Source organism: Mobula birostris, chromosome 16 (genome assembly GCF_030028105.1).
Source record: "Mobula birostris isolate sMobBir1 chromosome 16, sMobBir1.hap1, whole genome shotgun sequence".
NCBI classification, from domain to species: domain Eukaryota; kingdom Metazoa; phylum Chordata; class Chondrichthyes; order Myliobatiformes; family Myliobatidae; genus Mobula; species Mobula birostris.
The window spans coordinates 37,696,999-37,711,866 of NC_092385.1; the positions used below are offsets into that span (position 1 = coordinate 37,696,999).

A 14,868-nucleotide genomic window follows, 5' to 3' on the forward strand; every position below is an offset into this window, starting at 1 on the left:
AACAAACCACTTTGTGATCAGCAATAATTTCCATCAAGAAATCCATATTACTAATATTTCTAGAATTTTAATGCAGTTTGAATTTATAGCTGATCAAATGCAGTAACCTAAATTGCTGTTACAAGGAGACAGTTTAACTGACATTATTAATTATGGGAGAATTTAATGTTTAAGTACCGGCACTTGTACTGGTCAGCTTTGTGACTGGGTCACGAAAGAGTCAGAATAGTGCTTGATAACTAGCCATTTCATCTGTTATGAGGAAATTTTCATGATATGTGATTAAAAATGAGAGTAACACCGGAAAATGATGACTTTGGGTTTTGCAGGGATCAACATAATCCTGAAAATGACAACACTGCAAACAGTGTGAACAACCAGCATTTTTATTGCATTTGAGAATGCTAATGTCAGTAATTAGTACTGACTACACACATGAATTTTTTTATTGTCTGCATCAACAGACATGGAATGATGGATTACACTGATGTAAGGAATGAGTTCCTGTATGCCTCTACAATAATCTCTTAACTGGCAGCAACAACATTCAAAGCACCATGATAACACAATGTCCTCAGTCTGTACCATTTTCCAAACAACCCTTTACGAAACAGATTTTAATTTACTGGTTTTTGACAGTGTAAAGGCTGTGACTCTCATTCCTGACATTGAAGTTACCTGAATCATGGTACTTCGATCATGATAATGTATGCTTTTCTTAGAGAAAAAGCATGTAACAAATTATCTTTACATCTTGGCACCTTGTAAAGTTCTTTTTTTTAAAAAAATTATTCAACAGGTTGACACTCCCCAGTTTTAATAATCATTACTTCACTGCAACTGGCCCTGGAATTCATCATGCTAAGTATTCACGACAGCAGGAAGAGAAATGACTTTTTAAACTGTCTTCTCCAAATCCTTCAAACTTTTAAGACAGCTGCAGAGGGCAGTGGCTGGACCTTTGTAAGCGAGAAGTATCAAAACAGCCTAACACAAACAAAACTGTACAAAATGCTTCGTTCAACGGTAACTTAAAATTCTGTCAACTGTACTACAGTTAAAGCAAAAAAAAGAAAGGGATTTTCTCCCAACTGTCAGCAACTGTCTTCCGTTATTCTCAAAGCAAGGGTTAATAAGTAAAATACATGTGCAGAACATTTTGCAGTTTCAATACATACAGTCGTTTTCAAAGCTTTCTTTTAATATAGTCAATACAAAGCAGTTGCACAAAAGCAAATGTGATTTAAACAGATTTTTTTTTGTTTTGGGGCTTAAAAGAACAGTGTTTAAAAAGAAACAGAAAAGACAAAGGCTTGCACTGACACATTGGGATATTTATGTACAATGTAACAAACCCCCACCCTTTAGAAGCAACTGTATATCCAAACGGATATGGTGACAACGTTCAGTCATTGAAATCCTGTACATAAAGAGCCTGAGGTTCAGAGTTGATTCTGCTGAAAGGCTGTGGCACCTGCTAGATAAGCAAGCTCTAAGTTTGCTAGTCTTTAGACTAAACATGCAAGACATACAACTAAGTGCAACTGAGTGAAATGTTTTATTTTTCATTCCCTAAAAGTCTGAACTGAGGTATGCGTACTAACAGTTTCTCATGCTGTTAACTTTAGTCATGTCTAGCTACACATGCTGAGAATGTACTAATCTAACCATCTTATTCCCTCAAATACAGAGTTAACCAACAGGCCACTCAGTTTGAAAGCATGGAATCTCTTCTCATGATCCCATTCAGCAACTGCCTGTACATCCTCATGAAGCTGCCTGGAATGCCATTACAAATATATATTTTAAAAGACCACAGACTGCCCATTTAACAGAAAGTTGGATTATGCTGAAAAATAACTGCTGTAATGTCTCTTGTACCAAGCGAACGAGTGCACAGGAGTGTTTCTGTATGATGAACGTGGAAACGAAACAATTCTGAAAAAGTGTGCCAAGGTAAACTAAATGCGAGTTACCTCGGCATCCAGTAGATTGGTCTCCAAACAAAAGTGGCACACCATCTTTCAAACACAGCCTCCATAATGAGCATTTTCCTAAAGAAAAACTTATTATATGGTCCAGTTCTATCTCGAAAGCTATTCCTTTGCTCTCTGTATTACAGTTGGAATCTTGCATCTTCAGCTTTTTTTCTGCATTACTCTCATCTGCACAGAAAAGTTCTACATTCACCTTCCCTTGATGGAATGCTCCCTTTCTTTGTGGCCTCAGTGCCATAATTTCCTGGTTTGGTCACCAATTTCTACAATTAAATTTCCCTACACTGAGCAAATTTGGTCATTATAGGAAAAAGATCTGGGTTTTCGGAGATAATACCTTTGGTTCAAACATCCACCTGGCCTGTTACAGACATTGTTAAAAGGAGACTTTAACATCATAGGTTATTGTCTGTGCATCAGTCCATTTTTAGCCATTTCCCTCTAGATTCTGGTACCTCCTTTGATCAACAATAAGAGGATATTTGGCTTCATCAGATAAAGCATCAAACAGAGAACATAATTTACCTTTAAGATCATCTTTGGTAATCTCAGAAAAAATTATCTGATTTAAAAAACAGCAAAAATAAATAAAGCTCTGAAAGCTTTTTTTCAACTGACAACCTATATAGTCCTAAATAAATACATGAGAGTGGGGTTTTGGGGAGGTGATAGAAAATGACCAGTCGCAGTCTTGAGACAGGAAAGATGTTGAGTGTTATAGAAAACAATTCAATGACCTATATTAACAGAATTACCTTCTGTACGTAAATTTGCTTCAGGATCACATAGGCTTGCAAGATAAGCTCTAGTGACATAGCTTTCTATTTTGAAATCTACTGCGAACTTTTCTAAGTTTGCTGAAATAACAAATCTCTATTGAGCTACTTAACACAGCACTGGACATAAAATTCTTAACTGAAAAGCTTAAACTGCAGTGTAAATTATTATTTATACAGACAACATATTTTATGTTCTACTTGCTTTCAACTCCTGTATCTCCTTACTAGTTGCTGAACCTGAACAGGAATTGATCTATGGTGCATATGCAGGAGACAAGGGATAATTACTAAATATCTTCTTTTTTTCTGTCATTCTGCCCCCTTGTTCACTGGCTCCACCATTCCTAGAAGTGAACCTTTCTCCGGAGTTTGGAATGTTGGCTCTGCCACTTGATACTAAAAGTTGGGCCTGCTGATTTCTGACCCAAAGCAGACAAAATGATCAGTATTGTTAAACTGTACATACAATGAAAACAGGCCTGAGGTTTACTTGTGTTTTTTTAAAAATAATTTCAATGAAGTTAAGGGGAGTGGATGACAGAAAAACTACTGTATGTGTAACAAATCGATGTGAGGCATTCTGTCCCATTGGTTAAAAAACTTAACATTCAACCACTGAACATAGATCTTAATGAGGTCCTCCAAAGGCCTGTGGCCGGCATTTATAAAACTGCTTGGATGCAGCAGAAGCAAACATAGACACAGTAAAATTTCAGCAAATTATTTTTCACAAATTATTTCCCTTCTCCCCTGCTCCATGAAAACAAGTGTGGATTAAAGGCAGTGATAGTAAAACAATCCACTTCCAGTACTGTGCAATTCAGTTTTAGCCTCAGTCTTCCATTTGAATATGCAAGTTCTGGGAAGAGCTCTATCTGCAGTTTGAACTATTAACAGGTTTGATCAGACCCATGAGTCCAACTTGGCAGAACTGCAGTCCAGAGTCAGCTGCAAAGTCTGTGAGGGTGACAGTACAGCTCAGTAACTTTCAACACTGATGTTGACTTCAGGAGAGGAAAATCCCAAGTACCAAACAAGTCCATCCAATGTATGTAGAATACAAATTCCTTTTTTCCAACAAAAAGTAGAAAAAAATCAGAAACATTCCCCAATGGGATTCTTAATGGCACTAAAAGTTATTTAAAACATTTCATTACTTTGTCAAAAAGGGGCTGAAAATTCCTCCAAACTGCCACATTAGGGAGAGATTTCACAGGTAAGTCTGACAAGCTTTCTTTCATTTTAATCTTCATCTCAGGAAATGATGGGAAGCATGCTCATTCCATGTCTTCATTCCCTGGGTCCTCTTCAAATTCTCTGTCATTGTCCAGCTCTGGACTATGATTTGCTGTTGTCACTAAAGACAGGGGCCCTTCCATGTCCTCTGGGTCCATTGGTTCCTCTTTAACATGAACGGGATACCTAGAACAAAACCAGACCATTTTATTTCAGACAGCAATAAAGGGAAATACTGGTTTGGCTGCAACATTACTGAAAAGTAAAGTAAATGAGGTAGCACAATTTTTTAAATGCATTAACAATGTTTGAATCCAAGTAAGAGCTCCAGAAACTAGAACCAAACTATCAAAACACTTCTATAACAAATGATTTAAAAAACTAATCAAACAAAAGATTTGCCACATTCAGAGAACACAAATTAAATGAAAATAAGTGCAACAAAGCAGCTGTTTGTCAAGCACCTTGTGGAGGCTGATCACTGTGTGAAATGCTGTTCTAGTTAACATGCAGAACCTGTGAGCTTTTTCTCCAGAGGATGACCCTGAGTGAGGTTCTATCATTAATCAACTTCAACCAAACACAGCAACCAGACATCATGATACATGCTTTAAACTCCAAATTAATGCATATTTTTACAAACTGTCAATAATGGAAGAAAAGCACTGCCAGGAAACATAGGCTGAGGGGAAAAAGCCTGCTAAACACAACAGTGTGATAAGAAACTGCATTCCTAACGAGAATAATAATGCTGTCAGTTGTAAACAAGGCAGAACATGATCCCAGCCCTTGGACTGGGCAAGGGATGCACTAAGGAGATGAGATCTGCCAAATTCTCATTACTGAATAGCACATGAATAACTCATGGGGGGAAACGTGGGTTGATTTTACGAAACCACAGTGATAACAATTGAAAAATGCCTTGTGTAAATCACATTTACAACAATCTAGTCAGAAACACAAATAGATTTTAGGGTAGCTCTGTCAGCATGCTCATGTAAACACGCCAATAAGCAAACAGTGTTTTCCTGAGTGACCAGAATTAAAATAAGACACTGTATTCAAAATGAGTTTGTTTCTTTTGCTTAACTATTATGCACTAAAACAGGAAATAAAGTGAAAAAAATAGAGAACGCCCTTGCTGCTTTCAAAACAATCAACTTTTTAAAGACATTTATTTCTTTATCTTTTTGAAAAAGTAGCAATAAATTTGGCTTTGTTTTTCAACTTCCTCCACCCAAACCTGCTGTTTGACCTCATCAGTAATAAACCTTGCTGTACTTAAATTGTCTGTAATAACAGCTGCTCCAACTTAAATTTTTCCATGTTTATCTGCTGCATTTGCATGAAAATCTATTTGTTTATTTGATTTATAAGGAGAATGACTTTCAACAAATCTCCATGTTTGGAAGTATAATGTGCTTTGCCAATGTACACAACATGCTAACTTGCTTTGAGCTAACTTTGGAGCACGCCAGGATGAAAGTGCCATCTTGACGCAGTAATTAATCTACTGGATGTGTACTTCCCAGTATTTCAAAGATTAACAAATATTTCAGTGGTTTGTAGCCACAATGAGAACATGTCTCGATTAAGAATACATACTTTGTTACTGATCTGTTTTGTTATAAAAAAGTATATAAATCTTTCAGCAGCACGTGAGAAGGTTTCACGGTGTGCTACTACACCAGCAATTGGACTAACGTAACTACTCAACTTCTTATGCAACACTTCGTTGGGGTATTTTATTTTTAATCTGGTAAAAAAGCAGTGTTGATTTTATCTAAGCCGCTGTTCATGCACCACCTACCAGATGTGACACAGCAACAAGAAACAATTCAAAGATCATGTGCTTCTGATAAATGCTATTCACAGTATACAGAACAGTGAAATCTAAAAACTTCTGTAGTTTACACCAATGTTCTTTTCTGAATCAAACATATCATTAAACTCTTAATTTTAAATTTGCATTCAGCATCTATAATAATTTCTGCATAGGATTCAAATCTTATGATGCAAAGCAGATGTACAAGATGTAACAAACCACACAAATTAATCATAAAATCTAATCTCACATATGTAGATGTTTCCCTTTAACCTACCACGCTAAATATTGCAATAAGATGCATTTTTACCAGCATCATCTGGGGGGGGGGGGGGGCGGCAGTGGGGGGATTTGCTCAATAATTCCTATAAATACTGATCACCCAGAAGGACTGCACACCCACCCATCCTGCCTTACCCTTCCTGTTTCAAAATTCTACCCTCAACACCATTCATATATAGCACGGACAGCAATCTCCCATTACTTCATACTGTTATATATGCGCTCATTATATTGCCGTCTGGTACTATAATGCTCCTATTAATTTTGCTTTTGATATTTTAAGAGTGATCTATAAATCAAGAATCCTTTCATATGAGCCTCCATTAATGCTTGGCAAGGATGCTGTTTGCAGCATATTATTTTAATCTTATAATGCAAGGAAGTGAATGAGCAGTTTTATTCCACAGAATTTATTACAACTTTAAGGTTTACAGTGGCTGCAGGCGAAATTATTCAACACCTTTGTTTGAGTGGCTGCATTGTTATCAGAGTCAATTGCTTTGCAAAATGATGCAGGGGGTTGTATCTAAGCAGGTTATATTGAAAAAGAAACAGCTTTGCTGTAGGCCACCTTGGATCTAATCGTGCACTTTTTGAATTTGTATGCTTGTTTGAATAGTTATCTTCCTGACTGATAATAGAATCTCACTGTGGAACTACACACCCAGGTCCTACTGCCACCTCCATTACTCATTACAGAGTAGAACATGATAGTTGTCCATCCTCAATCAAGTTTCTTGATTGCATATTCAGCTACAACTAGAAGCAAAATTTCTTCAAAGAATACACACAAAGGGCAAAGCTGAAAATAATCTGAGCCTTTTCAATTCACTTTGATCCTAATATCACATACATACAGTAACGTGAGGGAGATTTAATAAAAGAAAAAAGTTTGCTTAGATACACTGACAGATTATTCACTGTTCTGCTATGGCTGTACTGGCACCAGAGAACAATGAATGTGATCACAGGAACAATGGCAAAAGCTTATGATCTGACCTGATCTTTAAACCATGATATGTAGTGCTTGCTGTATTCACTATTTCTAGAATGACTGGAAAAGCTATCTTTTTATCACTTAAACTTTACAAATCTAATAAGGGGTCCTGTATGGTTCTAGCTCCAACTTAAATCTGGCATGAACATCAAATCAGATTTGTGGGATCTAATTTTTCAGATTTTGAAGATTGCTTTCACAATTTTACCTTATTATTGTTTTTACAGTTGCAATAGAAAAACCACAAAGCAAAATAAAAATGGTTTAACATTCATACAACTGTACCTCCCAGACAGCATTTACAAATAACTAATCTCAGCAATAACAAAGGTGTGTCTTTTTTTTCAGAACATTTTGTAATGGGTGGTGCAGTATGTTAGAACACCAAACAGACAGTGACAGGGGTGTGGTAGGATATGGTTTTGTACTTGGAAGCTCCCCTACATTAGCTTCCTGAGCACAGCTGCATTGGCAGGAGAATTACTGAATGGAGGTCAAGGCCTTGCTAAGAAAGTCCTGGGTACAGTCAACATCAAAGCCACACAAATATGTTTTCTAATGGTCACATTGACTGAGATCAGTGGAGGGTGGGGATTGCCACTGATTCTAATGACTGATTATAGAAGCAGCGTGCAAGATTTAAAAATGTAACAAAATAAATGGGTACACAAAATACCAAGTTATAAGTCACAGAGAACTACAGCACAAAAACATGCCTTGTGCCCGATTTAGTTCATGCCAAACTTATTTATTTTCTTAGATTTTTTACTGGTGTCTTTACTTAAGTTCTTAGATTTTTTTACTGGAGCACTTAATGAAGTGTTTTTTCTTTTTTTTTACTTGTTAGCAAACAAACAGATTGACAATTTAATGTGCAGATGTTTCCCTGATAAAGTTCCATGAAGCAACTGGCAACTGTGAAGTTCTACCTTCTGCTGGGTTGGTATCTTCGAAACATGATTCATCATCTCCAGCAGTGGTCAGTTCTGGGTCTTCCCAAATCCCAAACCTATCAGATTATGCATTTGACCCAACCTGAAACCATTACATAGAGTCAAGTTGAATAACAGTCCAAAAAGCAAAAACTTTGCAGAATGGAGCTCCAAGTAAAATGTATTCTGTGTAAAGTCAGCACTTTCAATGATGTTGCATTTATCAACAGGTAAAAAGCTACTGTGAGAAATACCCTGAAGTAATAAGAGCAGGGATTCAATACTGTTCAGGAGAACTGGCAAAGCAGTATATGTGGGCATATTCTCTGTCATCTGGCTCTCTCAGCTGGTTACTGCTGTACCATAACTGGAGTATGGAGAGGGTCATCTGTTTCCATGGCAATTCAATGATGAGGAAAGCATTCAAGAGAATAGTCTTTCTCTAATGGAATCCCCTATTGTCTTTCAATGAGTTCAATAATGAAGTTCATGGCATTATGCAGTATCATCCTCCCCCAGAGCCTTCACTGTCATCATCTGGTCTCTGGTGGATCTACATGGCCTTAGGCTCCTGGTTTATAAGGCCAGAAGACATGGGAGCAGAATTCAGCCATTTGGCCCATCAAGTCTGCTCCACCATTCAATCATGGCAGATCCTTTTCTTTTCCCCTCAGCCCCACTTCCTGGCCTTCTCCCTGTAACCTTTGATACCGTGGCCAATCAAGAACCTATCAATCTCCACCATAAATATACTCAACAATCTGTCCTCCACAGCTGCCTGTGGTTAACAAATTCATCATCTTCCGGCTAAAGAAGTTTCTCCACATCTCTGTTTTGAAAGGGTGCTCCTCTAAACTGAGAATGTGCCCTTTTGTCCTAGACTCCCCCACCATGGGAAAGATCTTTCCATATCTACTCTGTTTAGGCCTTTCAACATTTGAAAGGTTTCAATCAGATCACCCCTCATCCTTCTAAATTCCAGCAACTACAGGTGAGAGCCATTAAACATCCCTCATATGATAGATAACTTTTTCATTCCTGGAATCATCCTTGTGAAACTCCTCTAAACACTTTCCAATGCCAGCAAATCTTTCCTTACATAAGGAGGCCAAAACTGTTCACAATACTCAGGGTGAGGCCTCATCATTGCCTTACAAAGCTCTTACATTGCATTGCATCATATCCCTGCTCTTGTAGTCTAGATCTCTTGAAATGAGTGCTAACATTGTATTTGCCTTCCTCACCACCAACTCAACCTGCAAGTTAACATTTAGGGTGTCCTGCACAAGACTCGCATGTCCCTTTGGATTTTCTTCCTGTTTAGAAAATAGTCTATACATTCATTTCTTCTACCAAAGTGCATGACCATGCATTTTCCAACACTGTATTTCATTTACCACTTCCTTGCCCATTCTCCTAATCTGTCTAAGTCCTTCTGCAGCCTTCCTGTTTACTCAACACTACCTGCCCCTCCACGAATCTTCCTACCATCTGCAAACTTGGCAACAAAGCCATCTATTCCATCACCTAAATCATTGATATACAGCATAAAAAGAAGTGGTCGCAACACCAACCCTTGCGGAACACCGCTAGTCACCGGCAGCCAAATAGAAAACCCACTCGCTGCCTCTTATCGGTCAGCCATGCGAGTAACTTTCCTTTAATACCAAGGGCTTTTAATGTGGTAAGCAGTCTCTTGTGTGTCACCCTGTCAAAGGCCTTCTGAAAATCCAACTATACAACATCCGCTGCATCCCCTTTATCTATACAGTGGCATGCAAAAGTTTGGGCAGCCCTGGTCAAAATTTCTGTCACCATGAATAGCTAAGCGAGTAAAAGATGACCTGATTTCCAAAAGGCATAAAGTTAAAGATAACACATTTCTTTAATATTTTAAGCACGATTACTTTTTTAATTCCATCTTTTACAGTTTCAAAATAACAAAAAAGGAAAAGGGCCTGAAGCAAAAGTTTGGGCACCCTGAATGGCCAGTACTTAGTATCACCCCTTTGGCAAGTATCACAGCTTGTAAACACATTCTGTAGCCAGCTAGGAGTCTTTCAATTCTTGTTTGGGGGATTTTCGCCTGTTCTTCCTTGCAAAAGGCTTCTAATTCTGTGAGATTCTTGGGCTGTCTTGCATACATTGCTCTTTTGAGGTCTATCCACAGATTTTCGATGATATTTAGGTTGGGGGACTGTGAGGGCCATGGCAAAACCTTCAGATTACGCCCCTTGAAGTAGTCCATTGTGGATTATGTGGTGTGTTTAGGATCATTATCCTGTTGTAGAAGCCATCCTCTTTTCATCTTCAGCTTTTTTACAGACGGTGTGATGTTTGCTTCCAAAATTTCCCGGTATTTAATTGAATTCATTCTTCCCTCTACCAGTGAAATATTCCCTGTGCCACTAGCTGCAACACAAGCCCAAAGCATGATCGATCCACCCCCATGCTTAACAGTTGGAGAGCTGTTCTTTTCGTGAGAATCTGCACCCTTTTTCTCCAAACATACCTTTGCTCGTTGCGGCCAAAAAGTTCTATTTTAACTTCATCAGTCCACAGGACTTGTTTCCAAAATGCATCAGGCTTGTTTAGGTGTTCCTTTGCAAACTTCTGACACTGAATTTTGTGATGAGGACACAGGAAAGGTTTTCTTCTGTTGACTCTTCCATGAAGGTCATATTTGTGCAGGTGTCGCTGCACAGTAGAACAGTGCACCACCACTCCAGAGTCTGCTAAATCTTTCTGAAGGTCTTTTGCAGTCAAACGGGGGTTCTGATTTGCCTTCTAGCAATCCTATAAGCAGTTCTCTTGGAAAGTTTTCTTGGTCTTTCAGACCTCAACTTGACCTCCACTGTTCCTGTTAACTACCATTTCTTAATTACGTTATGAACTGAGGAAACATCTTCTTATAGCTTTCTCCTGCTTTGTGGGCATCATTTATTTTAACTTTCAGAGTGCTAGGCAGCTGCTTAGAGGAGCCTGTGGCTGCTGATTGTTGGGACATGGTTTGAGGAGTCAGGGTATTTTTGAAGCTTTGAAATTTGCATCTTCTGGCATTTCCTAATGATGATTGTGAACAAGCCATAGCCCTAACAAGCTAATTAAGGTCTGAGACCTTGGTAGAAGTTATCTGAGAGCTCAAATCTCTTAGGGTGCCCAAACTTTTGCATGGTGCTCCTTTCCTTTTTTCCACTCTAAAATTGTACAAAACAAAAATAATATACTAATCTTGCTTAAAATATTGAAAAGAATGTTTCATCTTTAACTTTATGACTTTTGGAGATCAGTTCATCTTCTACTCACTTAACTATTCACAGTAACAGAAATTTTGACCAGGAGTGCCCAAACTTTTGCATGCCACTGTACTACTTGTAACCTCCTCAAAGAATTCCAACAGGTTCATCTGGCAAGATTTTCCCTTAAGGAAACCATGTTGTCCTACCTTGTGCCTATGTCACCAAGTACTCCAGAACCTCATCCTTAACAATTGACTCCAACACCGCCCCAAGCACTGAGGTCGGGCTATCTGGTCTACAGTTTCTCTTCTGCTGCCTCCCTCCTTCCTTGAAGAGTGGAGTGACATTCGCAATTTTCAAGACTTCCGGAACAAAGCCAAAGTCCAATGAGTTTTGAAAGATCATTATTAATACCTCCACAATCTTTACTGCTACCTCTTTCAGAACTCTAGGGTGCAATTCATCTGGTCCAGGTGACTTAAATACCTTTATGTCTTTCACCATTTTGAGCACCTTCTCCTTTGTAATTGTAACTGCACTCACTTCTCTTCCCTCATACCCTTCAACATCTGGTACACTGCGTGTGTCTTCCACAGAGAAGACTGATGCAAAACACTCATTTAATTCATCTGCTCTCTCCTTGTCCATTGTTATTATTTCTCTGGCCTCATTTTCTAGCGGTTGTACGTCCATTCTCATCTCTTTTTTTTTTATATACTTGAAAAAGCTTTTTCTATCCCCCTTGATATTGTTTACAGCAGAGGTTCCCAACCTTATTTATGCCATGGGCCCCTATCATTAACCGGGGTCTCAGTGAACCCCAGGTTGGGAACCCCTGGATAAAACTGAACCAGGCTTTCTAGTCACAATTATTATTACGTGGTGTCTGCTGTACTGAGCCTGTATACATGAATGTCAGATCACAAAATTATTAGCTTAGAAGACCCTGATCCTCTCTGGATTTGCGCATGAAAATGGCTACCTGGACAATGGACTTGAGGGCAGTTGCAATATATAGAAATACCAGTGCTTAAGTCATAATAGAAGAAACTCAGAATAAATGTCCAATTTTGTCTTAACTGCAGTCCCAGTCAGTTGCTTCCTCATCTGTTATCACCTCATTGCTCATACTGTACATCTCAGCAAGGATAACATCTGAATCATAAAACACAGCGATTTACAAATTTCAAGAACACTGTAAAGCAGAGATGAAAATATGAATATTTACCAGCTTGAAACCTTGCTGTACATAACAAAGTATAGGGTAATAAACCAATAAAGAGATAAAAACAGATTACACATAGACTAAGTATCTGTCCCCTGTAGCACAGCCAGGCATACAATTCAGGCCACTCCCAAGAGAATTTTTGAACACAAGACGAAAAAGAGATCAAAAGTGTAAATACTCACATTGTTTGCAGTGGGGAACGTCCTGGACTGCTGTCACTCTCGTTGCTATTTGAATGTTCCACTGCACCATTTAGTTCCTCATGGATAGCACTCACCATTGTGGCTACAGTGGCATTTCCCATGGAAGCAGTAGTGTATAGAGGTATGTTATTCTCAGCCATCGAAACCTACAAAGTGTGCAATGAAATTGATATTAAACATTAATTTATTGAATCTAACAGTGCAATACTTGCTATCCATTTTCAGTGCTATCAGAACTCTTTGAGCTTATTTGCTAAATGCATTGTACACACTAACATCACACAGAATAGAAGACACTTAAATAATTACCATCTCCATGGTGGCAGCAAGAAAATGTGTCTTACAAATGCCTGCAACTTGGTACAGTACTGTGCGAAAGTCTTAGGCATATACAAGGAAACGCTGCAAGACAAAGTTTGTGAAAGCTTTGCAATTACCTGGTTTTCTGCATTAATTATTCATAAAATATGGTCTGATCTTCATCTAAGTCACAATAATAGACAAACACAATCTACCTAAACTAATAATACACAAACAATTGTGTCTTTATTGAACACATTGTTTACTCATTCACAGGGCATTCTGGAAGAACTTTGAGAACCCTTGTATTTAATATCTGGTACAACCTCCTTTAGCAGTAATAACCTCCACCAAAAGTTTTTTGTAGCTGCTGATCAAGTTGCACAATGGTGAGGAGGAATTTTAGACTATTACTCCATACAAAACTGTTTCAGATCATCAATACTTCCGAGATACCTTGCATGGACAGCTCTCTTCAGAACGTGCCACAGCATCTCAATTGGTTTAAGGTCTGGACTCTGACTTGACCATTCCAAAACATAAATTTTCTTCTTTTTAAACTTTTCTGTTGTTGATTTACTTGTGTTTCGGATCATTGTCTTGCTGCATCATCCAACTTCTATTAAGCTTCCAGTGACGGACCACTACCCTGACATTCTGCTGTAAAATATCTTGATACAATTTTGAATTCATTGTTTCCTCAATGATTGCAAGTTGTCCAGGCCCTGAGGCAACAAAGGAGCCCCCAGCCATAACGTTCCTTCCACCATGCTTCAGAGTTGGGATGAGGTTTTGGTGTTAGTGTGCAGTGTCCTTTTCTTCCAAAAAAAACTGTGTGCATTTCTGACAAAAAGTTCCACTTTTGCCTCATTTGTCCACAGAACATTGTCCGAGAAATGTTGTGGAACATCCAAGTGGTCTTTTGCAAATTGATATGTTTATTTTGGAGAGCAGTGGTTTCCTCCGTGGTCTCCTTCCATGAATACCATTCTTGTTCAGTGTTTTTCTTATAGTGGACAATGAACAGAGACTTCAAGAAGTCCTAGAGACTTTTGCTGTTACGCTTGGGTTCTTCTTCACCACCTTCAGCATTGCAAAGTGTGATCTTTGCAGGACGCCAACTCCTAGGGAGAGTAGCAACAGTACTGAATTTTCTCCATTTGTAGACAATTTCTCTTACTGTGGAATGATGAACACTCAAGTCTTTAAAAATGCTTTTGTAGCCTTTTCCAGCTTCATGCATCTCTACAATTCTTCCTCTAAGGTCCTCTGTTTTGATTGAGGCATGGTGTACATAAACAGATCTTTATTGAGAAGAGAAGGCTCTCTCAGTAACCTGACTTGGCGTGTCTTTTTTTTAATAGGGCAGGGCACCTCTACAACCCACACCTCCAACCTCATCTCATTGATTGTCACACCTGACTCCAAATAGCTTTTGTCGAAGGCATAACCACAGAAGTTCACATACTTTTTTGAACCTAAACTGTGATTGTTTAAATGGTGTACTCAGTATTGATGAGAAGAAGTACAATTGTGTGTTATTAGTTTAGGCAGATTGTGTTTGTCTATTGTTGTGACTTAAATGAAGATCAGACCACACATTTTATGAGAAATTAATGCAGAAAACCAGGTAATTGCAAAGGGTTCACAAACTATTTCCTGCAACTATGTGTATATAGGGTGGAACACTGCAGGACAGGTGGCAGAGAAGGAGTGCCAGGAGCCGGCGGGGGAGGGGGGGGAGGGGGGGGGCACAGATCACCAAGGTCTTTTGATTCCAAACAATTGGTTTATTGACCATTACAGAATGTCTCTCTGGTGCTTCCTACTCCCTTTCCTTTCCCCCTTTT

The 14,868-nt window shown here is 38.6% G+C and overlaps 1 protein-coding gene across 13 annotated transcripts in view; it reads right to left on the minus strand.

Annotated features, from left to right (window-relative positions):
- Positions 1-370: 370 nt before the first annotated feature.
- The window catches only part of foxp1b (forkhead box P1b), a 559,907-nt gene continuing 545,409 nt past the window's right edge, over positions 371-14,868 (minus strand). For all 13 annotated transcript variants that reach the window (XM_072280576.1, XM_072280573.1, XM_072280566.1 and 10 more), the window contains 2 exons: positions 12,698-12,864; positions 371-4,198 (listed from right to left, as the gene is read on the minus strand). In XM_072280576.1, the coding sequence (XP_072136677.1) occupies positions 4,054-4,198; positions 12,698-12,864 (312 nt within the window). In that variant the 3' untranslated portion in view covers positions 371-4,053. The remainder of the gene's footprint in view (positions 4,199-12,697; positions 12,865-14,868) is intronic.